This window comes from Pelmatolapia mariae, linkage group LG7 (genome assembly GCF_036321145.2).
Source record: "Pelmatolapia mariae isolate MD_Pm_ZW linkage group LG7, Pm_UMD_F_2, whole genome shotgun sequence".
Lineage (NCBI taxonomy): Eukaryota > Metazoa > Chordata > Actinopteri > Cichliformes > Cichlidae > Pelmatolapia > Pelmatolapia mariae.
In genome coordinates, this window is record NC_086233.1 from 7,372,115 (window position 1) to 7,399,540 (window position 27,426).

The 27,426-nt window shown below is 42.0% G+C and overlaps 3 protein-coding genes across 3 annotated transcripts; 1 reads left to right on the forward strand and 2 right to left on the reverse strand.

The window, feature by feature from the left end:
* Window positions 1-3,497: 3,497 nt before the first annotated feature.
* Window positions 3,498-9,615, reverse strand: znf319b (zinc finger protein 319b). Its single transcript, XM_063477700.1, has 3 exons — window positions 9,080-9,615; window positions 7,464-7,617; window positions 3,498-7,374 (listed from the first exon to the last, which is right to left on the reverse strand). The coding sequence occupies exons 2-3, from the start codon at window positions 7,466-7,468 to the stop codon at window positions 5,499-5,501; spliced, it is 1,881 nt and encodes a 626-aa protein (XP_063333770.1). The 5' UTR covers window positions 7,469-7,617; window positions 9,080-9,615; the 3' UTR covers window positions 3,498-5,498.
* Window positions 9,616-9,778: 163 nt separating this feature from the next.
* On the forward strand, window positions 9,779-16,181 carry usb1 (U6 snRNA biogenesis 1). Its single transcript, XM_063477702.1, has 7 exons — window positions 9,779-10,077; window positions 10,828-10,967; window positions 11,061-11,244; window positions 13,695-13,748; window positions 14,320-14,425; window positions 14,738-14,818; window positions 15,857-16,181. The coding sequence occupies exons 1-7, from the start codon at window positions 9,908-9,910 to the stop codon at window positions 15,962-15,964; spliced, it is 843 nt and encodes a 280-aa protein (XP_063333772.1). The 5' UTR covers window positions 9,779-9,907; the 3' UTR covers window positions 15,965-16,181.
* Window positions 16,182-16,301: 120 nt separating this feature from the next.
* pla2g15 (phospholipase A2, group XV) lies at window positions 16,302-26,706 on the reverse strand. The gene is made up of 7 exons (XM_063477701.1): window positions 26,404-26,706; window positions 23,865-24,021; window positions 22,558-22,676; window positions 22,337-22,435; window positions 20,729-20,953; window positions 19,474-19,586; window positions 16,302-18,744 (listed from the first exon to the last, which is right to left on the reverse strand). The coding sequence occupies exons 1-7, from the start codon at window positions 26,540-26,542 to the stop codon at window positions 18,343-18,345; spliced, it is 1,254 nt and encodes a 417-aa protein (XP_063333771.1). The 5' UTR covers window positions 26,543-26,706; the 3' UTR covers window positions 16,302-18,342.
* Window positions 26,707-27,426: the final 720 nt, after the last annotated feature.

The window sequence follows — 27,426 nt, forward strand, 5'->3', positions numbered from 1 at the left end:
TTGTTGTTGTTGTTGTTGTTTTTAAATAACCTTAAGGGAAACATCTGGGAACATTCTTGAAGGTCCCCTGAAAGTTCTACAGAAGCAACCTTCAGTTTTCAGATTGCCACCCTTCCTGTTCACTCTGTTTTAATGAAATTTGTCTCATATGAATTGGAGTTGTCTCAAGTATGAAATACAATTCATTGTTTCGATTTTACCTTTTGAGTTCAACTCTGGTCTTAAATTTGAACTTGGTAGCAATAATTTTCTTAAAGAATATAAATATCTCACTATAGTATTTTATAATAGTTCTACAATAATATTCTCAATTTTTGTTAATTAATGAGTAATAATAACAACAACCCCGCTATGCTTTCTAATGTGTTTCTTTCATGTAAGAAAGTTAAGAAAGTAACATTTTAGAACATGATTGAAAAAAATCAGCTATTGCAAACGTAATGTAAAATAATATTTTACATCTGAAGCGGAAAATGTCTGGTAAATTTCATTTATTTTCATAGATGAATATATATTCAATATTCATGAGACATATCAAGGCTTCTTTTGTTTTAATTTTAATTATTATGGATTGAAAATCAGAAATTCAGTATTAATCAAAAAAGGATTCCTGAAAGAGAAATGTTCCAATTCTAAAGTGTGGTCACTTAGTACTTGGTTGGGGTTCCTTTACCATGAATTATTGCATCAGTGCAGTGTGGCATGGAGGCAATCTCTGCTGAGGTGTTACAGGTTACTTTGATAGGAGCCTTCAGCTCATCTGTGTTTTTGGGTTGGGTGTTTCTCATTTTCCTCCACAGAGTTTCTGTGGAGTTCAGGTGATGGTAAACTGGCTGGTCAATCAAGCACAGTAATAACATGGTCACCAAACTATTTGGTAGCAGTTTTGGCATTATGAGTAGAAGCTGAAAGGAAATTGCTGTCTCCATAAAGCTCTTAAGATGATTTTACAGAATTTTTCTAAAAAGTCCTGGTAGACACTCTATTGACTTTGGAGTTGATAAAACAGAGTTGACCAACAACACCACACTGCACCACAAATTATCACAGAGTGCAGGACATTCACATGGGACTTTACTACCTCTCTGTTCCTTCATTTCAGAGGAGGTCCACATCCAGATGTTGTTCTCCCTGGCCCAGGTAAGACGCTTCTGACATCTCTGGTTCAGGAATGTCTCTTACCATAATAGGGTAGAAGGTGCATAATACCATTAATATGCTTCCGTACAGCACTCTGCAAACAGCCAGCTGTTTCAGCAAATCGATGATCGTCATCTGGACAGCTGTCGAGTCAGCAGTTTTCCCCATGATTGCAGCTGCATGTGCTGAACTAAACTGAGAATTGTATAACATTTGTAATGTCTGAATGGTAATTGAAATGACATGGTCTAATAATTTGACATACTGGATTTCAGATTTTTATTTTAACTAAGAAAAACTGTTTTCAGATGGACGTATACAGGTTTTGACACGGTCGAAGGGCTTCTCGGTATCTAACGAGGTGAACGTGCAAATTCCAAGAAGGCTTTAGTTCAGAAATCCTGATGGGCTTTGTGGGCTATGCAAGACAATCCTAATAAATATAAATCTTCCATATTTATCCTTCCACTTCAACAACTGCAATGGACCTGAATTCAGTGATGGTGAATACTTTTGGCAATAAAGTGTATCAGCATGATTGCCCCTCTGCTACTAGTTTCCCCAAACTAACTTTATTTCCTGGGGCACCTCTGTCAGTGCGCCCCAGGGCAGCTGTGGCTACAATGTAGCTTGCCATCACCAGTGTGTGAATGTGTGTGTGAATGGGTGAATGACTGAATGTAGTGTAAAACGCTTTGGGGTCCTTAGGGACTAAGTAAAGCGCTATACAAATACAGGCCATTTACCATTTACCAAATAACTTCATTAATCTTATAGATTTATAAATGGAAAAAAAGTTTAATTTGTTAGTGCCGTTTGTAATTGAATGCTACATACATACAGATAATCTTAGCATGAATGTACACGTACTGTATGTTGCCACAAAGTTTTTTTCTTTTCAAAGGTTTGTTTTCAACATCATTCACATGAACTACAGTACAATTTGGGAGGGAGGGGTTGGACAAAAAAAGGAAAAAAAAGAAAGAAGAAATGCTATCGGAGGGAATGGTGCTGTGTGGAGGAAGGGCTTGGTGACACCGGTTCCCAAAGACAGAAACACAGGAACTAACACGGCAAGCATGCAGAGAGCAAGAGACACCAGGGTCTGACGGGGTTATTTATTGGAACTGAAAAGGAAACAGAAAATAACGGGTGGGTTAACTGGTGCCTTTACTGGCCTTTCACTGCAGGAGGGTAGGGGGTAATCATTTGTGCTTGTACAAAATGTTTTCCTCTGTTTGCTCATCAGATATGACAAATTTTTAAAAACCCACCCACCCCCCTAGATTTGGAAGATTTCCTCACTGTAACTTTTGGTCCGACCCAAACAGTACTCTACGACATAAAAAATGAACAAAAAAGAAATAAAATAATGCATCCAGGCAGCCAAGGTCAGGAGTACTAATCACTGTAACAGTGCTGCCTGGCTGGCATTAGGTTAATCTTTGGCTTTGAACATACATTTGTACGTTGTTGTTATTATTATTATTAATAATACACATAAGTGAGGTCCTTATTCTGCAACTTGAGCGACTATTTTCTATTATACACATCTAATGATGTGTCAGCACCGATTAACTAGTCCTTGCGCACTTGCGTTTCTTGGCAAAATATGAACCCAGCCCCAGTGATTCCTGATGTGTGTGTGTGTGTCATAGTAATTCTGCATTTCCAAAGCTGTGGCACACCTACCCCAAGGCCCTGGTCTCTCCCTCCAGGAATACAGATATTCATATCAATTCAAATAACATTAATAAAAAAAACCCCAAAATAAACAACTTACAGTACTTTTGTTTTTTAAACCTCAAATCCACCTTGTTCTGAACATCGTTCAATACCAGATTCATAAAAGTAAAAAAATAATTAATGATAATAATAATAATAATAATGATGGTGGATAGAAACAGAAAGGAGTAGATGAGGCAGAGAGGCACCGCGGCCCCACTTTTAAGGCGAAAACAAAAAGAAAAGAACTGCAAGCTAGAATTTAAAAAAATAAAGTTACTTCTGTCTCCTCAGTGTGTACTCGGTTCTTTTCAATACTGCACTCAAACCATGAATCGAGCATTCACGGCGTTCACAGCCAACACGTAAACTAACTGGTGTTCCAGGACCCTTTAGTACAACTACAATCTCATAGCTTTCAGAGGAGAGGAAGGAGCCAATCTCTCTGGTAATAAACCCACCCTGACAGACACGACGTCGTACGTAGCAGGACAAACAGATTTAACAGGTCTTTCAAACCATGGAAATTATTCAACACATGCTGCAGGACAGTCCTGCAGAAACAGCTCTCACAAAGACCAGTACAGTTAGTAATAACAACAGTTATAACAAAAAAAATAGAAAAAGGCAGGTTGGTTGAAATAATTCTACTACAATTCACTTCAGTCTGAATTTCCCTGTTTGACAGAACACCGTTTACATTCACGCATTCAGACTCACGTGCGGGTTTCTCTTTGAGACTCCTCGCGACGCACTGGCACAGTCACTACATGGACTACAAAAATGAAAACAAAATACAAAAAAAAAAGAAAAAAGCATTTTTCATAACATTTCACATGGTAAAAAGTAGCAAGAATACAAAAACAGCTCTTCAATACCTATTTTTATAAGAAAGACATTTCCGACTCATCTGGCTAAGCACACCCACACATCCAGAGTTATATACAGGATGAGGATGAGAGACTTTGACACTATTAAATGAACGACAGCACTGACCTCTGCAGGAATAGTACATTAGTGTGAAATATATTTTTCTGTATTGAAGGATTAGAACAGCTGGAGCTTTTGTAGACTTAAATTTGGGCTGGCTGATTAGTCTACACACCACAGGGTGTAGCTTTATACTGTTCACACATAGAATTATTTAACCGTAGGACAACGCATTCCCAAATCCCCAATGCCGTTTCACTTCACATACACCAATCAGCCATAACATTAAAACTGCCAGCCTAATATTGCATTAGAGCCTCTCGTGGTGCCAAAAAAAAGCTCTGACTTTGGCAGCAGATCTTTGGGGGCCTGTGGTGCCTCTGTGGATTGAAATTGTTCCAACACACTGGGTCAACACCTTTGGCTGCTATGTTATTGCTAATTGGTGTAAAATGAGGCGTTCACTGGCCACTTCTTTAATAAGAAGAGTAAAAATAAAAATGGAGGTTAAGGATACCCAAAGCATTTCAGACCACTCTTTACCCAAAGATATTAAAGTGAGTGCATGTGTGTGTTGGAGGGCGGTATGGAAAGTCACACTTTGCAAACTTCTGATACTAAACAGTGACAGGCTGAGTCAGGAAGAGCAGGAAGCAGAGGAAAGATGTAGGGAATAATGAGAGAGGGAGAAACTGAAGGGAGGCCAAGAGCAGTCATCACAAACCCATTTCAGACATGCAGGTTTTTTCCATTAAACTGACACCATCGAAATGAGTAAACTTCATGTAAACGAGCACTCGGGTCACTTTTATGTAAAAGTCGCAATGGCAATCCTACAAGATCAGACTCTTAAACTCTTAAGTATCAGTTTCGATACAGGACAAGTGGACATGTTAACTGAGATTACACACGTGACTTCCTGAATTCCTCAGTTTCCAATTTCAGAAGAAACATCTCTCAGCTGCAGCGCACACAGAGAGAAGAATCTAAAGTCTGGAGTCAATACTGATGACACTCAAGCTTTTTTTCTCGAGGTATGAAAAGAATTTGCACGAGTACCATAGTAGGTCTGATGCATGTCTGAATGAGACCATGGGCGCCAATAACGTAAATATGACCTATGCCTGAATGACAATCTGCTATCACCTTAATGGAATGCTTTGCATCCCATGTTTGAAAAGGGCTATAGTAGCAAGAGGGGAGAAGAAGAAGAAAAACAAGAGGACTCCACTTTAGTGGATACTAAAGATTGCGACTCAGCCTGAATGATTTACTCAATACTCTTTTAAACATCCTACCAAACTGTTTTAAAAACAACAAATCCTGTCTGGCTTTTTACCGACGTAACAGGGATGCTTCTTATTCTGATTCTGCTCATTTCTGAGGGGAGGAAATTAGGGTGGATCTGCTAGATCAACCTGCGATATGGCACTTGTTCCTGGGAGTTACATGGTTGTGGTAAGGGTTGGGTTTATAAAAATAAGGACCAGATATAAGAAGAGACAAAAAAATGTTCAGTTTTTATGGAATGACAAGACTTGGAGTAACATTAACTGGGCAGGTTAGCAGAGCAACAAAACCCTGATGTAGCACTGTTGGAATGAATACAACAATTCAGGACTCTCCTGAAAGTGTGGTTAACGTTAGGCTGAATAAATAGCCCAGAAGGGACAGACAAAAGTTCAAACTAAGAAGTCAAGGGTTTATATGCACTGGGGCACAGGGTAACCCCCTCCATCAGCTGTGTGCTGCACCGTGTGGTCCTGCAAGGAGCCCAAGTCACTGAAACGCTCTCCGCACCAAACACACTTGAACTGACCCTCTCTGGAGTGCGTGCTCTGGTGTTTGGTCAAGTGCTCGCGTTGTTTGAAGCCCTTATTGCAATGACCGCACTTGTACGGTTTTTCGCCTGTATGCACGCGCCGGTGTCGGTTCAGGTCCGACGAGTACTTGAAACGTTTCTCACAGTCAGGGCACTTCAGTGGCTTTTCCCGCGATGGGTCGCAGCGATGCTGCACAAACTCTGAAGAGGACAGGAAGCGGCGGTCGCAGAGCGAGCACTTGAGGGGCTTCTCCTGGCAGTGCGAGTTTTGATGACGCTGTAACGTGGAACTCTTCTTGTAGCCTTTGCCGCAAACGTCACACTTGTATGGCTTGTCAGGCGAGTTGTTGGACGACTCCCCGCACTTGTGCCTGAGCAGCTCTCCTGACTGGCTGAACTCCTTCTGGCATGAGGCGCACTTGAACAAGTTGTCCATGCCGTGGACGTGCTGGTGGTAGAGGAGGTGAGAGGGCTGCATGAAGCCCTTGTCGCACAGATTGCATTTGAATGGGCGGTCTGTGGGGTCTTTATGAGTGCGGCTGTGGCGCACCAGTGCATACTGCTGCTTGAAACTCATCTGACACTCGTCACAGTGGAACGGACGCTCCTCTGAGTGTGTGCGCTCGTGCTGGCGAAGGTCAGATGGCCGCTTGAAACCCTTACCGCAGGTGGCACAGCGAAACGGCCGAGAACCCTGCGGGTGGCAAGGGTGGTGAAGGAGCTCTGAAGACTCTTTGAAGTGCAGTTCACATAAGTTGCATTTGAACAAGTGCTCACCCGAGTGCACGTACATGTGGCGCACCAAGTGGGAGCGGTGCTTGAAGCTCTTTTCACAGACAGCACACTTGAATGGACGTTCGTTGCTGTGTGTTCGCTGGTGGTGCTGCAGGTGTGACGACTGGCTGAAGGCTTTGTCGCACGTGTCACATTTGAAGGGCTTTTCCCCCGTGTGAACCCTCTCGTGCCGCGTGAGTTCTGAGAGGTGTTTGAAGCCTTTCTGGCACACGGAACATTTGTAGGGCCGGTCTCGGGCCGAGGGGAACGGCAGAATGGACGAGCTGCTGCTGGCTGACGCCCCGTCACTGCTGGGCTGCTGGGAGCTGCTCGAGGAGTTGGGTGTAGCGCTGCCAGAAGAGCCGGGCCGGTAGGTCTTCTCGCATATCGAACACTTCATTGGGTTGGTGCTGTTGTGCGATGTGTGGTGCTGGGCGAGAGAAGTGAGCAGGGAGAAGCCCATCTTACACACCCCGCACACAAACGGCTTCTGCTCCACCTGAACACACTGGTGCTCCAGCAAGTCTGTTGCCTGGTGGAAAATCTTCATGCACTGAGTGCACTGGAATGACCTGTCCTGAGTCACCATGCACTGATGTTCATGTGGGTTTGCCAGGTGGGAGATATCATGTCCACAAGCCCCACACTTGTGCCCTCCCTCTGTCCCAACCTGAAGGGACGTCTGCTGGGCCTGGGCAGGGTGCTGCTGCTGCTGACTGTGCTGCCCACCTCCATGCTGCTGACTCCCACTGTGTTGCTGTCCATGCTGGCTGTGGGGTCCATGCTGGCTCTGCTGTTGCTGCTGCTGTAGCGACGTAGTGTCTGGTTGCAGTACGATACCATACACAGCACAGCCCAATGCGTTCTCAGCACCCGGAGGGATAGTGTGGACAACCTGAGGTGGTGCAACTGCATGCTGCTGCCAGGCTTCTGTCATGCGGGCTCGAGTGTAAGGATTGAGCTTGGCAGCTGGTGTGGCCCAACTGCAGGAAGAGAGGGAGAGCAACAGGTATTTCAAAGTACAAGCTAAAAGTTTCTGTGTTTGTGAAGGAGAAATGAAACATAAACTCACTCCATGTCTGCAGCTGGCACCGGAATGCAAAGGCTGCTTGGTGAAGATGCAGGTGAGAAAACAGCCAGGTGCCAAAGGGAAAAGATGACCAGGTGTGCGAAGAAGTAAAAGTAAATCAACTACTTTCACTTTATTATTTGCTTTCAGGTGGTATCTGTATAAAAACAGAATTAAAGTGGGTTATAACACACTGCAACTGACATTCAGTAATAATAACAATGTTTTAAAGCTAATGATTCCAGCCCTACACCCAGACTGAACAATCTGTTCAGTCTTTATAAGTTTAACCAAAAATTTAAAGCCAGACCTACACCAGAAATGAGTACATCAGAGGGGCAAGTAGGGTTGAGCAGTTTGGAGAGAGAAGTTAGAGGGGCAAGGCTGAGATGGTTTGGACATGTGCAGAGGAGGGATAGAGGATATACCGGGCATTGATGATGGAGCTGCAGGCAGGAGAAAAGGAAGACCTCAAAGGAGCTTCATGGATTTAGTGAAGGAAAACATGCAGAGGGTTGATGTGACAGAGGAGGGTGAGATCGAGGCAAATGAGAGGGAGTAACCAAAAGGAGGAGGAGGAGAAGGGCTCCAATATGAGACTTTACAGGTCTGCTTGAACTGGTTTTCATATTTAACAAGTGAGACATTTTTTATACCACTGTCCCAAATTACGGTTCCTGATTCTCTTTTATGGTAAGAAAGGCTGGAAAAATATCAGGCTTTTATCTTCAATAGTTTTTAGCTATTTGTGTTCAAACATTGCCTCAGATTTCAAAGTGTGAAAATCTTAAATTATTTGCTATATGAAGCTAAAAATTTACAGCAATCATTAGATATGTCCAAACTTTGGATCGTGAAATCCTTCGGCAAACTGCAGATGTTCGAGCAGAAAACGGGATGAGCTTTATGAGTCCATCTGTGATGGGGCAATATCTGCTCAGTAAAAACTGCTCATTTGCGTGTGTGAGCTTCTTGCACTAGCTTCAGCGATCACTGTAGATTTTAGAGAAGCAAAGCTTTTAATGTTAGGTTTAAAACAGGTGAATGGCAGACTGTGCGGGTAACTACACATGTGGGCACTTTCTCTCATTGCAGTCATCATTAGACCTTCACTCACATTAATTCTTCAAAAAGCATATATTCATGGTAATAACAACGAGATCAATGATACTGGTCAAGGTGAGGCCAGCACAATCAGGCTGTAAACAGTGAGGGTGTTTGAAGATATGCAACGTCTGTGAAAGCAGGAGCAAGTGAACTCATTAACATAGACACTTAGATCGCAAAGATTAGAGCCGGCTTTTATTTAAATGGTATTATAGTGGCGGTGAAGTCCCCTCCCCTCTCTATGTACGAAACTAAATGCCCAACGACTCGCGGTAAAAAGTGGAAAGCAGCGTCTGCGCATCATAATGTTTCTCGTCTCCAGGCGAAGATCACTGTAACCAGGTTAGCTTAGCTACCTAGCCTAGCCACTTGCTAACGCATCCACAGGAGCTTACGATGGAGATTAGCAGGCTAGCCACAGCAAAATAAGAGCCAGGTAGCAGCAACAGCGACATGTTGGTTATACGAGCCCTTCATGTAAACAACGATGGGAAAATGCCAGGTTTACATACCCGGAGTGTCCAGTCAAGCCTGCTGAGTATTCTCTGTATGATCGTAGGTTAGCTGTTCCCCATAAATAGCGCTGGGTCCCTTCCTCACATCCGCAAAAAGGTGCTCGGATGCTCTCTTGTTCAAGCGCTGTGGCTCCGGGGGGGCGAAAAAATTGTGATTTGCGGCTCATTAAAACACGCGGAAATTCTCCCGCGATTTCACCATCAGCCCCGCAAACAGCATCATTTCACGTAAACGTGCGTCCGACTCCTAGGGCATCCTCGCGGCTCACGGAAAGATGTGCATTTTGTTAGAAGTTGCTAGCCTGGTATCGACTAGCTACTGAGCCTCTGCCCGCGCGCACGGGAACATGAATAAAGCAAGAGTTAATTGGCATGCTCGCTCGCACACACACAAGCATAGAGCCCAGTGTGTGAAGGGTTTAATGTAAGATTTAGCAAAAAAATTTATCCCTGTTCCGTATCTATACTTTAAAGAATAGAAAAAAAAGAAAAAAATGATATTTTCTAAATTGCTTTTTTAAACTTGGTATATTTTGTTCCGAATAGCTCACACTGCATTAATACACATAACATACACAGCTGACACAGTACATACACATTTTCTTTAATCCACAAACCATCGAAAGGGGAACTGATTTACAGCAGGCGTTATGTTACACCGGAACCTAATTTATGGTTACAACAGGTTGTTTATATCGGAAGTGAGGCGCAGAAGGCGCTGGAAGGCAGGCACCTTTCTTATGTGCATGGTTTAAAAAGTTATATGAGCTCCCGTGAGTTGATCTCTTATTTTAAATAATGTGGCGGAATATCAGGTAGTTTAAAATGTTGGTTGGCTACAGCAGCAGCAGCTCGGAGGAGGACGGTGAGGCTGGCGGTGAAGCTGAAGGAGCGAAAAATCAGAGTGAAACTACCTGCCGAAAGTGCCAAGAGGAAGATGATGGTTTGCCAACGAGGAAGAAACCCAAAACTGAGCAAGAGGGCCCCAAATCAAGGTGTGTCTCGTGGCTGTGTAACCCTCTCTCGGGTGTTAGCGTTGGTGATGTAGCTAAGCTACGGAAGACCAAACCTGCCCAAACTATAAATAAATATATAACAGAATAAAACAGTATAGGCAACGGGCAATCTATAAAATGTGAAGTAAAGTAAAAAAAATAAATAAATGTTATTTCAAACCTGTCCTATCCACCTGCCTCTTTGTTTGCCCCATGAGATCATAACCTGGTTTTCCTGCAACTTTCTCAAATTGAATAGTCATAAAAACTGAGGTTCTCGTCACTGGCACCAAACTGACCTAACTACATAAACTGTGAAGGTCAGTAATACCTATAGAACTCATAAACAGTGAACAAAAACTAAAACGATTTCATAATTGAAGACTATGAACTTTTTAAAATAACTACATAACTGCTATTTTTCCACTTTTTACTTGTGAGGATTTGATGCTTTTCTTTGTCAAGCATGATATTAAGGTGTCTATCTTTGGATTTTTCACGCAGACAAAACAAAAGGTCAGAAAACATAACTCCATCTTTACAAGGCTGATACACAATTTTCAGATAAAATAACTTAAAATGGAGCAAATAATTGGTCAATCATGGAATAACAAAAGTGACCGTTGAGTGAGAAATCCCGCGTTTCCCAGGACACCCAGAATTCTTTACATCACAGCTGAGGAAAATATAAATTATATTAAAGCGTGTTGGGTAAAAAGAATTACTCCATCCTGGCTGTGCTTTCTGCAGACTGCCTCTCCCTGGCTGTGTGTTGGCCATGTTTCCAGATGAGGTGGACTCACAGACTGAAGACAGCTCTCTTCATGGTGGACGCATCCGCTCCTTCAAGCATGAAAGAGGAAACTGGGCTAGCTACGTTTATTTCCCATGTAAGGCAGTCACTGTGTACAGCAAGCTACCGATCATCGAAGATCACGTCTTGATTTCTCACCTCGTGCCTGCTTTGCTCTCTGTCTCCTCAGATCATCCTGAAGAGGAGTTTGGGGAGCTGTTGGATGCGATTCTCTCCGCAGCATGTGCCCGGGGTGTGGTTTTGACTGCGCAGGATGAGTTCCACCTCAGCCTGTCCCAGACAGTGGTGCTCAGACACCACTGGATCCAGCCGTTCACACAGAGCCTCAAGTCAAGTCTTACAGGTTGCAAAAGGTTGTTTTATGTTTTGTTTTTTAAAATTTATTATAATGATATGAATTAATTATTTACTTCAGTGATGTCAAAAAGAGGGCTATATTTTTTTTAATGTAGAGTCCAGCTCTGCTTTTTCTTAAAGCCTCCAGTTTAGTTTTCGGCAAACTCTTAACTTTAAACCTTAACAAAACCCAGATGAATGACATATTAAATAAGTTGAAAATATAATTTATAGAGTCAAAAACATTTTGTGTACCAGGCTGTAAACATCTAGATTTGATCTCTGAAGTTGGGTATTTTAACGCGGGACTCAGTGGGTGTTGGCTTGCTTTTGTAGCCACCCTCAAGTGGCCATTGGAGGGACTGCAGCTTTTGGCACCTCTGTGTTGGCTTCATCCCCAAGAAGCTTCTGTGTAAATTTGATCACAGATGGTTAACAAAATTAAATTAAAAAAAAAAAATAAACATGGCCACACTTCTGTGTAGGAAAAGTGAAGCCAGTGCGGAGTGCCTAAAAACCTGCATTCAATCTTTAGGCCACTAGATGGCGATAACTGTGGGGGGAAAAGAGCCAGGTCCTATAGAAGTGTATGGGAAAACCGACTTCTGTAAACACTTCCCTGCTGAGTTTATGGACTCAGTCACTCATTCTGGTTCAGATTGAGTAAGAAATTGTTGATTTTATAAATCTAGGTCAATCTATGTTTCAAATATAGGATTATCAGCTGTATTAAATAAGATAAGATAAGATAAGATGACCTTTATTAGTCCCACACGTGGGAAATTTGTTTTGTCACAGCAGGAAGTGGACAGTGCAAAAGTTATGAAGGACAATTAGAATAAAATAAAATAAGAATAAATACAGTACACAACTGTACAGAATAGAATAAAAATAGAATACTATATACAGTAGAATAAAATAGAATAAAATATACAATAGGATAAAAATAAAATACAAATGCTATATACAACAGAGTGAAAAATACAACGATGCCAGAAAAGATTATTGCACATTAGTGTTATTGCACATGTGTGAATGTGTGTGTTGATCAGTTAAAGTCTTTGTTGTGGAGTCTGACAGCAGTGGGGAGGAAAGACCTGCGAAATCTCTCCGTCCCACACCGTGGGTGCCGCAGTCTCCCACTGAAGGAGCTGCTCAGTGCTGTCACAGTCTCATGCATGGGGTGGGAGATGTTGTCCAGCAGGGATGACAGCTTAGCCACCATTCTCCTGTCACTCACCACCTCCACTGGGTCCAGAGGGCATCCTAGAACAGAGCTGGCCCTTCGGATCAGCCTGTTCAGTCTCTTCCTGTCCCCAGCAGAGATGCTGCCGCCCCAGCAGACCACACCATAAAAGATGGCTGAGGCCACCACAGAGTCATAGAAGGTCTTCAGGAGTGGGCCCTCCACTCCAAACGACCTGAGTCTCCGCAGCAGGTACAGTCTGCTCTGCCCTTTCCTGTAGAGGGCGTCTGAGTTATGAGTCCAGTCCAGTTTGTTGTTCAGATGAACACCAAGGTACCTGTAGCTGTCCACAGTCTCAATGTCCATACCTTGGATGTTCAGTGGTTGCAGTGGAGGATGTTTGTGCCTGCGGAAGTCTACCACCAGCTCCTTGGTTTTACTGGCATTGATCTGGAGGTAGTTCAGCTGGCACCAGTCCACAAAGTCCTGAGTCAGTCCTCTGTACTCCTTGTCGTCCCCATCAGTGATGAGGCCGACTATAGCAGAGTCATCAGAACTTCTGCAGGAAGCACTGGGTGGAGTTGTGGGAGAAGTCTGCAGTGTAGATGGTGAAGAGGAACGGAGCCAGAACCGTTCCCTGTGGGGCCCCCGTACTGCAGACGACCCTGTCCGACACACAGCCCTGAGTCCTCACATACTGTGGTCGGTCGGTGAGGTAGTCCAAAATCCAGGTAGTGAGGTGATGGTCCACTCCAGAGTTCTCCAGCTTGTCCTTCAGAACCGAGGGAAGAATAGTGTTGAAGGCACTGGAGAAATCAAAGAACATGATTCTCACAGTGCTCCCAGCGGTCTCCAGGTGAGCGAGGGAGCGATGTAGGAGGTGAATGAAGCCCACTCATGGGTTAATGATTTGTGACTGACAAATTTTTAGTCTAATAGCAGTTTGTTATGTTGGTGCTAATACGATAAAATGAACCTTGTCGTCATGGCACAGCTATAATATACTTAATTTTAATAAAAATCAGAAGTTTTATTGCATTTTCCCTGCTTCAAATGTCAAGCTTTCAAAGTGAGAAATTCTGGTATTGTGACAACACTAATGTAATGGTAAGTAAGGTGGCATTATTTTATAAGATGCAAAAGAGTTTTAACATTTAAAAAGCTAAAATCACAAGACCAGATGGTAAAAAGAGGAAAAAATAAAGGAAACAGCGTGCAGAAAAATGCAGTTATCTATAACTCTGGTGACACACTTATTCTGGTTGTATTGCTCATCGCCAGGTTCGTGTGCTCGGCAGGGAGACTGCGTGTGTACTCTAATGCAGAGAAAACGAGGTACAGTTGAGTTTTTAATCCGAACACAAGTCAGACTGTAAGTATTTGGACCGTTACACAGCTTCAGCACATTCACATCAGCTCACTGACATGTGTACTGATAAAACATGCATGCTGAACTTTGTTCGAAGCCACAAAATTGCACAGAAGCGCTTCCACGTGGTTCGGTGTTGATTGTGAGATCGTGTAGATTTTAGGATAAACATTTAGATGTCTGTGAACGTTAGAAGTAAAGAGCTGACTGTGCAACTAACGAAGATTAGATTGCAAAAGCAAATGTTCAAAGAAGCGTTCAAAGAAGCGTTCCTTCTAAACTTGAAGGTGGACAGACATCGATCCTGGACAGCTGAAAGTCAAAATATGTGACTTAGTTAGCGGCACTTTTGCTGCAGCTCACAGCTGCGTTCCTCAACAAGGAAATAAAAACCACCACATAACATTTAGCATATCATCAAACTGGATGCGTAACTGTCCTCATACTTTACACATATTGAAATTGTTGCACAGACTGTTCAGATCTGCTGCCAAAAAGTATGCTGCTCCAGTTTGTGTGTGTGTGTTTTGCCTGCAGGACATTCCTGGGGATGAAAGTGTCAACTGGGCATGCTCAGTTGTTGGATCTGATCCGAGCTGTTGACAGGACGATGACAGAGTTTCGCCTGGAGACTTTCTACAAGGTCAGTTAAACACACACACAAACAAATCTGCAGCTTTACCAGCTATTGTGTGATGATTTTGAATGTAGTAGAACTAGTAATGCCACATTAAATGCAGGGTCCTGATTAGTGAGCGCGATGTTCTTCTGTGTTGCACCGGCCTCTTCATTCTGATCGAAGGGCAGGCGTGGTATTAAACACAGTTACCAAGCAGAGACTTTAATATGACACATCAGAGAACAAACAGCAAATTAAAAAAAAATCATTTCATCATCTCATCTTTAGAAAAAAAGCACTGAAAGAGCCTATAATGTTCCTTAATGTGTTTCATAGGATCCATCCTTCCACGTGAGTCTGGCCTGGTGTGTGGGAGATCAGACAGTGCAGATGGAGGAGTGCATGCAGGAGCTGCAGGTACTCGGACAACTTGTGATTTTTCCTAAATCCTAAATCCCAGCACTGACATCTGTTTGTATTATCTTTATATAATTTCTTTGTCCCTCCTAATTTGTTAGATCTTTTGTAGTTCTTTAGTTGATTTTAAGGGCCCAGACTGCTTGTCATAGCAACTCGAGTCCAGGTGTGATTAATAAACTCAGTATATCTCAGATAAGAAACAGTCTGACGGAAATGTGTTTGAATTATTCTTAAAAATATGATAATAGTGGGTCACACATCAGTGCTGATATACCGTTTTCATTTCCTGTCTGTGAGAAATGGCACTTTATACCCAGACAGGGATATGAAAACCTGTAGTGGCCAAGCAGTAATTACACAAAATCAGTTTCTCTTCATTTTTGTTACTTTATTGTCAGCTCGTTGTCTTTCACTGTAAAGGATCTGCTAAACAAGGATTGGTCAGCAGTCTGGCTTTTCACAGGTTATCAGTGAAGCTCGGATAAATTCACAGTTACTTATTGATAAGATAAAATGGGATATACTGTAGTGTAATCCTGTATTTGAAATATGCTTCATTTAAACAGGGAAAATTTCAGTTATGTAGTGTAATTGCTGGAGCTGCTGTAATGCCACAGAGTTTTAGAGTTTCTGAAAATTAATCCATCCGTGTCCAAAGATCTGTGTGTCTGTCCTAAACTGATGAAGGGTGTCCTTGGTCATGTGTGAAATAAGGTGTTCTGGTATGTGCTTTAATATCAACATACAAATGAAAAGGTGTTATGCTTTAGTCAGCTGCTTCAGGCTCAATGAGAGGGGAGCTCAGAGAAACTCGGGTTGAAGAAAAGCCGACAGCGAGCAGGTTAGGTTAACAGAATCCTGAGTTTAACTGACTGAATTTAAGTTAAAGTTAACCCTCTTTCTGGAGCAGAAGACCCAGAGTTTCCTTCATTTTGGAGTTATCAAACTCTGTTTTAACAAAATTAGAGCACAGGTTCTTTAGCCCAGCTGCAGTAGATGTAACTGAATTTGTTTTATTTTTTTAATATGTTGTAGAGTCTAGTAGACGACCACGAAGATGGACCATTTGTGTTGAGGCTGGACTGCTCGGAGCTTCGCTGCAGGACGGGAAACAAGACTTTCCGCTTTCCTCTGGAATCCTAAAACATGAAGTGACTGAGTAAAGCTGGTATTGTCTTTGCACAGCTATGAGGAAGACTCGTTACCTCAGCTCTGACTCCAGTGTTCACTGAATTGCTAACATTTTAAAGTCCTTTAAAAAACTCCGGGAATGCCCCAACGAACACAATCACAGCTAACTGCAAAAGTATTGAAATGTTTTATGTATTTAAATAAAGACGTTACTACTTTTGTATTTTTCCATTACGTATGGGACAGTGGTGAGAGCTCTGAAGAATTATGGCATATGCATGACTGAATCGCTGAAGGGAAGTTGTGGATTTAGTCAGCATAGAAACCTCAAGTGTCACAGCTGTACGTTTTACCAGAACAGTGGAAGGAATTCAGCGACTGGTTTTACTCATATTCAACAAGTTTAAATGCCAGAATCTAGATTTCACATATTAAATGAAGTCAAAGTGAAGTTCTCTTAAATTTTAGCTCCCTGTTTTTGTACAACATTTTTGATTGGCTCCCCCTGGCAAACAGAAAAAAATGGGGCTTCCTGTGGTTAGAGCAAAGGTTGTGTGCGCTTGACTTGATCATATAAGTCACATAGTCCTAATCTTCCTATACGACATCCATACATGGAGAAAATAAAACCGAGAGCTTTAGAGTAAGGTATACAAGAGGGATTCACTGCAAATATTTGAAAGAATTTAATGAATAGAAGGCAGCACGTGAATAAGTAGATCATCTTGGTCTGGCCCGGTGAGGGGCAGCATGGCACAATACAGTCACGTCAGAACAGACTGTTCGATTTTGAACTTTTCACATCCACAAAAGAAAAACCCATCTCATGGTCTTGAGTTAAGCTTCAGAGCATGAAATCTGGTGTCAAGAACTAATTTATTGAATCATTCTGTCCTGATATATACAAAAGTCTTAGGATTTATTAAAATCTTTATCCTGAACAAACCATCTTAGCATTTTAAAAAAGCATCAGCTCTTTAAATGATGGCATTCAGTGTGATCAGTACCAGACACAGTCAGAAGGGGGCCCTCTTCCCCACACTAGCCAGCCCAGGTTGGGCTCACCCTCTGAGAGAAACCCAAAACAGACCCTTTGATGGGTCTGCACAGAGTAAAGTTTAAACCCACAAATGTAAACAATCAGTTGTGAAGTCAGTGTCATGTGTGGGAGACCCCTAGTGTTTGTCTGAGTAAACGAAGGTAAGACCTGAAGGAAAAAAAAAAAAAAAAAAAAAGAGGTTTTATTCTAAGCCAAATTATGGCTTTTGCAAACCTAACCTGAAGCCTTCTTCCTGTTAAACAGGGATTTCTTCCTCTCCACTGTCATCCAATGCTTGCTCATCAAGGATTGTCTGATTATTGGACTTCTATTTTACTGACTTTCCAGTGTGAAGTGCCTTGAGGTACCCACTGGTCTGATACATATAAATTTAAAGTTTAAACCAGAAATACTTCTAGTATTCGGCAGAAGTGCCACCTTTAAATGATAAGATAACCCCATACTAGCAGGATGGCAAGAGCAGCATGTGTCCTACGGGCCGGTCTCTAGACTGCACTGATTCTTCAGTTGACTTTCTGCCTCACAAAGAGTTTTTTGATTGGTAAATCTGAGCCTTCGGGTAGATTTTATGTTGCTTTGGCCACTTTATGAGTTTTGTAAGCCAATAAAGTTGTCCTCATGAGACCCAATTGATAAGTTTCACTGATAAAACTCCTAGGTTTCACAAATTTGTAAATCACTAATCAGTTAAAAAGATTAAAAACATTAAAGTCCATTTGGTAGATATAAACTCCATCTTATGACCAATAGTGTGACATCTTCCCTCAGGAACAGTTTGAAGGCTTAAATCAGGGAAAGGAGAAGTCTTTAGTCCAAGAAGATATCAAATTCAACCATCTTTGAAACCTAAAAATCTGATGTGTATGGGTCTAATCCTTCAGCACGCATTTTTTGTAACATGAATCCTAACAACCAACGATATACAGCTAAGATGAAATTTTGAAAAAGGCAGGATTTATAAAAAAAAAAAAAAATCAACTGGAATGAAAAGGCTATGAATACAGTATATACTTTAACTAGTTACAATTTTACCACAATACAGTCAGAGTTCAGAAATCTCATTCAAGATCAAAACATCGCTCATTTTATTAAAGCGCATGTGGATTTAGTTAAACTCTTTGCATGTAGATTTTAGAGTAACAGCTATAAAAATCAATTAAAAAAAATATCATCCTGCATTTGTCCTAAAAAACCCTAATACTTTCCTTGAGCATTGTGGCATAAATGGGGAATATTTGGCAATCATTGTTCAGACAGGTGAGACGTCAGTTCCCGTCTGGCTCCGCGTGTCAGTGTAAGGCGAGCAGAGCCGTCTGCCTGCCAGCCAGCATCACGGAGAAAACACCACTTTCTTAATATAGTCCACAGTTGTCACATTGAGCAGCATGTTAACGTGCTCATTTTGTGGAAGTTCGACCAACGTCACAGGCTGCTTCTGCTTTCCTATCCAGCGTTTGCACTGGAGGGCACTGTACAGGTTTACCGTCCCGTCCCCCTCGCCGGTCAACACTGCGGGCTCCACGTCTGGGAACTTTTCTGAGTACTGAAATGCTTCAGGAGTGGGAATGCCTACACCGTACAGACAGTGGACAGGCACGCCGGGGGGTGTGAAGTCAGCCACCAGCGATTCTGTGTCCTGCTGCATCATCCAGCCGTCCTCAAAATTGATGTCAGAGTAGAGGCGATGGTAGTCCTGCACGGTGTAGTTGGCAGTAGGTGTCTGGACTAAGACCTGGAGGTGGAAACGCTTGATTTGGTCACCCTTGATGATTACAACAAAGTCATCATACTCAGTCTGTGAGCCATCCCAGCTTAATGGTGCCAAAAGTGCAATAAAACCACCAACAGTATTCCATTTTTTTTGTTTTAATTTACCCCATCTTTGATCTGAAACTCACCACTTCCTCTTGGCTCGCTGTGCAAAAATGTACATAGAGAGGCTCCTGATGCATCTCTTGACAAATCCCTTCGCTTAATGTGGACTTATATTCATGTCTGCTTCATATTTATTCTTGGACTCTGCTCAAATACCTTTGCACATTTATATTTACACTGGTGCAACCCATCAGCTCATGCATGACCTGAAAAAGGCCTTTACCTCCTCTACCTTTAAACCAAAGGCTTTGTAGAGGTGCCATCATGTAATACCTCTGGGGACTTTTGAAGCATTATCTAAAGTAAAGTTATGTTCAGTGGTCACCAGCACAAATAAGACAAACTAGACTTTAGGTAGTGTGTATTGAAACAGAAACTGCTTTTCTGCTTCAGGCTGTGTGGCTTCCTTGTATCAATACAATGGTGAAGCTGCCACAATGCTTGAAGTGACAGCTTACTGTTCAACAGCTTTCTTAAATCTAAAACTACATCACCAACCATTGCTGTAAGGCTGCTCTAACGTGTCAGGAATAAGTTTATGTTGACATAGAAGGAAAAATTAATTCCCATTTAAACAAACACACACCTTATCTTTGGGCCAGGAGCGGACAAAGGGAAACAGCCAGTTGGTGGAGACAGCAGAACGTTGCTGGGAGCGAATCCTGAGCGGGCTGATCACTGGGATGCGGTCATTATCACCTAGAAAGTGGAACAGAAATAAAGACAGCTAAAGCTTTCGTTGAGTGGTGACTTAGAAAAGGGAAGCATGTCCTGGCAAACACCTGATATACGCCGCAGTCCTCAGTCTCTTGGTCAGGGTGCTCTTGCAGAAGATATTTTATTTCAAATATTTGTTGTTTCAGTTTTAGTTTGGTGAACATTTCTCGAGTAGGCTAGCAGGAGAGCAAAGAGTGGAAGAATGCTGTTGCAGAGAATTTTAAATTCCTGTAAACTCCAGTGTGGATTTTAGATTTGGTCTGGCATTAATAAACCAATACACTGGCCTGTAAAATTCAGTTGCAACCTAATATCCTTTGTAAAACCAGACATTTCTTTGACAAAAAATGTTTTAGTGTTTGAAGTTTACACAAACAGGGACTTAACTAATATTTTTCTAGCTGATCATTGCATTTCCAAAAATGCAAAAAACTTCTAGATTAAATGCAAAGATGTTATTCATCTTCATGTTCCACACATTTTTAATTTGAAGACTGCATCTGCAATTAGAAAGAAACCAGTCAAACTACATTTTGCTGATGTAGTTTTGAGGGCCCTCAATTTGGTGCTCAGCTGGGATTCTCAGTCTGAATCTTTGGCCAATTAAAGCAGCAAATGTCTGATAATTGTGATTAAGATGCTACAGTTCAGTATTAATTATACATATGATATATTTTGCATAGAGCTAACTATGAATGAGTAAGCTAATGTCAGGGCTAGTAGCTGGTTCAATTAGCAGGACAGTTGTTACAGTAACATATCCAAATATATAGCCAAGTATATCTAATATGTCTGAATATTCCCATCAGTAAATGTTTAATCTTCAGTGGCAAACTGTGAGCTGGTTGAATAACCTCTCTACATTACATTAACTGGAGACGACTGATTTTACTCAGTTTTTACATTGTGAACCTCCGTTTTAATTTTATGCACAAATAAGCCAATTATGAGACTTTTTTTTTTATTTTATTTTTTTTTATTAAAAAGCATGTCTGATCCAAAAATGTTCTGAACAGAACATTTTTGGATCAAACTCTGTTCCGAGGCACAGAGTTTGTGACTATGCCAGGCAGTCAACAACATGTACATCAGTACTTTTTTTGTAATGCTGGTTCGTCTCTTACCAGAGATGACCACACGTAAGGTCTTCACTACGCCGGCCCACGGCGCTCCGAGAGAGACGAAAGCCTTGATGTACCGATCTTTCCAAGCCTGTGGCTGCTGATTGAGGAAGTACAGAGTGTACAGGTTGCCCATGCTGTGCGCGATGAGCACCACGGGCTCTCCAGCCTTCTCCACCATCTCTTCAATCATCTTTTGCAGCGCCAAGAAATAATCTTTATTCTCATCTGACGAAGAGACGAGAGCAGATGATGACACACACAAAACGTTATGACATTCACCGACTGTAAAACAAATAAAATTAGACGGCAAATCTTTAGTATGAGAAGAAATTTGGCACACTCAAGAAAACCCAGTCAGCCCTCCTGGTTTAAACAATTTTCTCACATCCATTTCTACACAAGTCTACTTTTTCAAGAGACAAAGCCATCATGGAAGACTTAAACCTTCCAAGGCTTTTTTTATGCTCAGGGCATGAAAGCAGAAATGCAGTGCATGACAAATGTGTCAGCTGCTTTATAGCACGAACATGTTCTTCAAAATACTGGCTACTGTGCTTTATATGTCCTTCTGTTCCAGTAAAGAGATGCATGTCAAGAGTTATGCAATCACCTCATAAGACTAGTTCATTAGAAAACTAAGGAAAGTCCCGGCCAACCAAATATTGAGGAGTCACTCATGTGCTGCTGCAAAACAGCTGGCTGCATATAGATCTTTAATGCTTGTGTAATAAGCTAGTTGAAATATCACATGTCCAAGATACCACAGGTCATCACGCCTGAACTGTCTTGTTTCTAACAGACTTTGGACTAAAATACAAATGAGCTGGTGGTGGCTTCACTCCATTCTGGTACAGTTAGACTTAGAATATAAGAAGGCAGACTGCAGTTTCCAATTTGGAAATTCGAGAGCGCCAGTCGAGCTGAGGTGAATGCTTGGCCTGTTCTTATATCACAATGGGCAACAACCACAAAAGTGGTCTATGGAGGAAAGACAGAAATGAGGGATCTTTTTTAAAGACACCTGCTCAAAAATAAACAGTGGACGTCGGTTTGCATGACACGCTCACTTCAAGCACTCTGGGCATGGATGTAAAAGGAAATTTGACCCCATTTGAGGGCAGAAATAATACAACTAATAATTTTAATCCCCATCATTATCTTCACAACTGCTGGAAACCAAAACTCAAGAGGTTTCTGGTCTAGAAGAATCAACTTTTGAAAGGGGAACTGGAGCAAAGCAGTTCTGGTAAATATATGAAATACACCTGTTACCCTCATCAGTTTTGCGATTTTTTATTTTATTTATTTTATTTAAATATGCACCACTATGCAGTTTGAGGGGATAGGTTAATTGGAAAATCCAAATTGTCACTAGGTGTGAATGTGTGAGTGAATGTGAGCGTGAATGGTTGTCTGTCCCTGTGTGTTAGCCCTGCGACAGACTGGCGACCTGTCCAGGGTGTACCCCGCCTCTCGCCCTATGACAGCTGGGATAGGCTCCAGCGCCCCCCGCGACCCTGGAAGGATAAGCGGAAGCGAATGGATGGATGGATGGATGCACCACTTCTGGCCATGTTTCCGCCTGGTTTTTCAAGTGTGGTAGCTTACTGGGCGCTTTCCTCCAATCATAGGGTGCTCCTCTGACATCATCATCTCTGGTGTAACCCCAGTCTACCAGTGCCTGCACTATACTGAAGAAATACATTCCTGCAACACACACACACGAGAAAACATTAAGCATTAAATATGGTATCAGGGTAAATTTGATCAGCAACAAAATCTGGTCCCAGTGAGAAGACATCAGTTAAAAATGTGGCCGTTTAACCCACCCACACTGCGTTTGCTTGGATCCAGGTACTCCAATGAGAAGGTCTTCCCGAACCCAGGGACGCGGATGTCCACACCTGGTGGGGAAGAGGTGGTGTGTGTGGTCTGGTTGTAGATCAGCCTGCACACACAAGTTTGCAATATTCAATTTATCTCAGTTCTGCATCTGTGGTCAACCAAAGACACACACACACGCCCTTTACGAGGCAACAGAAACACTTCTCATTTTAGGTCTCCGTTATTCCACCTTCTTGTTATTTATATGTGACAACAACTTCCACATGTGCGGTTTGTAGATATACAATGCAGATGAAAGTAAAGATGTTTGGTATGAAAAGCAGAAATGAGCATCTGAGAACATGCCAAGCTTTAAATGCTATAGCTACATTTGGTCATGTTCCTTATTCGAGTGAAATCTGCCATTGCATTGTACTATAGAGGCAACGAGTGGAGGTACCCTGCTGTAACCCGAACTACCATTTTACGTTGGAGTATTTCCAGTTAATAATTCTGTTATGTGTCTGTAGGACTGACTCCTTCAGCACTTTCCATCCCTTTGTGGAAATGTGGGTAAATAAGGAGTTTTCCAACAAAACTGAAATGACAGTAAGTGAAGATCACTAACAACATTGGCAAATATAAGCACTTCTTTTCCAGGGATCTCTGCAGCAGAGATGGAAAGTGGTATTGGCATGATCTGAAGCCACAGAGCCACAATAATGGGATACAATCATCCCTTGAAAACCTGGCAACCTGGTCAAGCTGCAGTACAAATGTGCTGCTTGCAGAAAATCATTCAGTCACGTGAGAACCGATCTATTCCCATTGCTTTGATTTCAAAATAAAAGCTCATACTTTGTGAAAATAAATTGCAGCGCAAAGAAAGTCAGGTTAAAATTCCCATGATCGATTTAGTCAACCCAGATTAGTCAATCCGAGTCCAAAGTAGGACTAGAGTAAGAATTTGTCTTACACGTCTCTCTCCAGATGTTTTACTTTATCATTCTTATGACTATACTAAAGTACAGGTTTACTCAATTCCTGATATTTTTGAGCAGATTGCACTTTGTTATCCTCTAGACCTTGTTGATAAAGGGGAGGACTATCTTATCCAGGTATTGGCACCTCAGCATTTCTCCACCAAAAAACAGCACATTAAGATTTTATATTTTTTACAATCAATGAAGACAAACAACAATAAAAGCTAGTAATTTAAAAAGGGGCAACTTGGTTAATGTTAATTAATTTAGCGACTGACAAACAGCATTTTTCTCTTCTTCACGTGACAAATTCAGGCACCAACACCCACCTAATGTTGTCTATCCAGCAGTCTATGGCTACAGGCACCAGCAGCTCCAGGTTGAGCCACAGTGTGAAGTATGTGTCAGTCTTCTTGTAGCAGATGTAATGGACCACAGTGGGTTTGTCCAGCATCGCCTCCAGCTGGTTTCCCAGATCTCCTGGAACTGCAACGAGCAACATTAGCAATGATTCACTTATCAGGGACATTGATCAGCACTTAGCCTTTAGACTATTAACATGCACTTATGTAACCATATAGAAGCTGTGCAAATTACTCTAAATCCCAAGACCTTGTTCAGTGGAGGAGTGGATGAACTGCAGAAATTTAATCTGGCATTAGGCATCAGTTAGGAAGCCATGGATCCAGCAGAGTAGTCAGTCTCATCATGCATGCAGCACATCTGACTGTACAATCATTTTAAAAACATGCTTTAGACATTCAGCTGCAATTCAGCCTTTGGTCTGAAGCAGTTGAGGAGTTTGTACTACTGTTCCCATACTCCAAAAACCTTCCCAGAACTTCCCCAGTGACACTTTAATCAAAACTATAGGTGGACACCATGGGAACTGTACTTTTATTTTAGTTCATGACTAGTCCATGAAGTAGAATACAAATAAATCCTTTAAAGACTTCTGTCAAAGGGACGCTCAGTCTCCGCACACAGGTTCCACACGGGTGGACGTTAAGGGGGAAAACTGCAGTTTGTGTGAAGCAAGCCACAACTGACCAAGGCGGATGACCCACTGGTTAAATAAATGAGGAAAAATAAAATCTAAAAACAGAGTTGCAAAAAAAAAAAAAAAAAAAAAAAAAACCCCAACTCATGGCTTCAGCCAGATGTCAGCAGCTGTCATGTAGGACGCATGATCTGTCAGGAGAAGTCCCCAAAAAACCAATATGGTGCTTGCAGTAAGTGATTTTGTAAACCACACAGAAACTGGGACTACTTCAAATTAGCACAGAATCTGAATCAGAAACAGCAAAGCTGAGTAATTGTGTGAAACTGTAATATGTATCAAGAAGGAAGCAAAAATTCCCTTCTGACAAAAATCCGAACTAGAACTACTGGGGCGCCAGAGGCTGCAGATACAGATGCGTCTTGAAAATCACTCGTCCTAGGGATCGTCATCAGCTCGTGACAGCATGGCCGGCCTCTGGAGGAGTCAACTCCCAGTTACCTCCAATAGTGTGGGGCTCTTGCACCTTGGCATCAGGGCGAGGAGGGTGGGACAAATGGCCCGGGTCTCCTGGGCCTCTCTGCCTCTGGCATTGTGGTTTTTTCTCTTCCTCTTAAAATGTGTTTCGTGACACTCACACGATCATATCTATTTTTATTTTTCCTCCTTCTCTCTTTCAAGTGCCGTTTGTGTTTTTAAATCAAAAATGCAGCAGTTGGCGCTTTGTCCCTTATCCTCATCTTTCTCCTTTTCCCACTACGCTCTTTTTTTTTTTTTTCTAATATACTCCTGCCTGTCTGTCAGCTATGGCATTTTTAATGCCGGACATAGTACTTGTAATGTGTACAGGTGTAATTATAACTCTTAACAAGCTATGCTTACATTCAGAAGTCAGGGAAGGTTTCAGCTGAATAAAACACAAGTCACTACACCTGTGCTTTCCATTCTGTAAGCTGTATATGTATTAAAAAAAAAAAAAAAGTCTACAGTACAGCCAAACAAGTATAAAACATGAAATGAAAAATGAGATTTTGAAGTAAAACCCATTTCGTTTTTTATTCTTATTTATTTTAAAGTCACTCCTAAAGGTTACATGGCCCAGAAAGGTATGAGGAGAGACTCCCTCAGCGTCTGGAGGAGCTGATTGGCTGTTGAGCTGAAGAGTCGCGTTCTGTCATATGACCTGATGACTGAGCTGTAAACAATTACCCTTTAACACAGGCACAGACACAGCTGGCAGGTTTAAATCTTTCCTCAAATAACGTTAATCAGTCAGTCTTGTCCACAGCAGTACAGCTATATGTCTTTTTTTGTTTTCAGATAGATGAAGATAGCCGCTTTCTTATTTCTTATGTAAATCGAACCAACCCTCGTTCAAGAATCCAACAATTTAAGGACGCCTCGCTTGAAAGCTAATTTTAACTCTGCATTTATTGTGGGAACGTGTTTTAGAGTTTACTTTGATACAGCACAGCTAAAATAATGAAACGTCATATTATCTGATCATAAGAGAGTCTTGAACACCGAGATGCACACACGAGGATTTCTCTGTTTTGGCAGGTGATGACAACCACAACAACAGGCCAAACATTTACAAAAGTTCAAAATGAATTGACTTATGTGTAATATGTTGTAGCCGAATTGAAGACTTGCCAAGTAGTAATATGATATATACAGAATTATTTTTAAGTTAACATGATGGCTGATAAACATCTGGAGAACTTAAATTTGACCCCCTTTAAATGGAGTTTGGTCTCCTTTCGAAATCGCCAGCTGCCGATTAGCTAACTGACGGACGACAGCAAGTTGTGCAACTATTTGGCAACAGAAGACAAACTAAGGAATAAATTGATGAAGGAAGCACTTACTGAGGACGACCGGGGGTTTGGGGGATGAACGAGGCTTTTCGCCGAGACATTTCCCCGCCGGTTTCTCGGAGCTGGGTGCCGACAACAGCATTAATAAAAGCCCGACACAGAAGGCAGTTACCCGGTGCCAACCCGCCATGACTCCTGATATCTCATAGCCTGAAGAGCATAGTACCTCCGCGGTGTGTGGAGCCGGCTGCGGTTTGCTGCTAAAGCCCACAGCTGCGGGTAAACTACCTCTGTGGACTATCACTCAACGGGAATGATCACGAGTTCCGGATTTTAAGAGCAAACGGTGTCCTGCGAAAAACAGTTACGCCTTTAAGAAAGTGCCCCTCCTGCCATCCTCAGGAGGGGTAGGAGGAGTCACCTCTTTCAAAGTAAAAGCTTCCACTGTTCTGCAAGCTTCTTATTTCTGATAGGCCTACAAGTAGAGGAAATAATAATATTAATATCAATATATTAATTGTACCGTTTGGATGATTATTTACCTTAAACTATACACTACCAAAAAGTGTCCCCTCTTTCTATCCATATAATCCATATAATCCATCCTCTCTTTTCTACCATAATGTGTTTTATTTAGCAAATACATTAAAAAAAAAGCTTACTCATGAAAATAAAGATCTTTCTCCTTAACAAGTCAGTCCAACTCCAACCTCTTAGATCACGTGGTTGTACCTGTCAGTTATTCAAATTAGCTGAGGTTTTGAAAGCCTATGTTTTATGTTTTATGCCACAATAAGTGGCACTGTTGTTCTGTTTCTCTCGTCTTCCAGGTGTAGAGCTTCCAACTACTGGCCCATTCAAATTTAATTGGCATACATCTATTAGCTGATCTGGGCACAGTAAGCCAATCCCTGGCGAGTAAGCCAACTGGCCAGGGATCATTACAAAAGGGCAGCTCCCTGGCCAGCTGAGGCTGCTTCTGACTCTCTGTGACTTAGTAGATTTTGTGTGTGAATAGAATGTTTGTGTTAGGAGGCTGGACAGGTAAGCTTGGGGTTACCCTGTAGATATGTA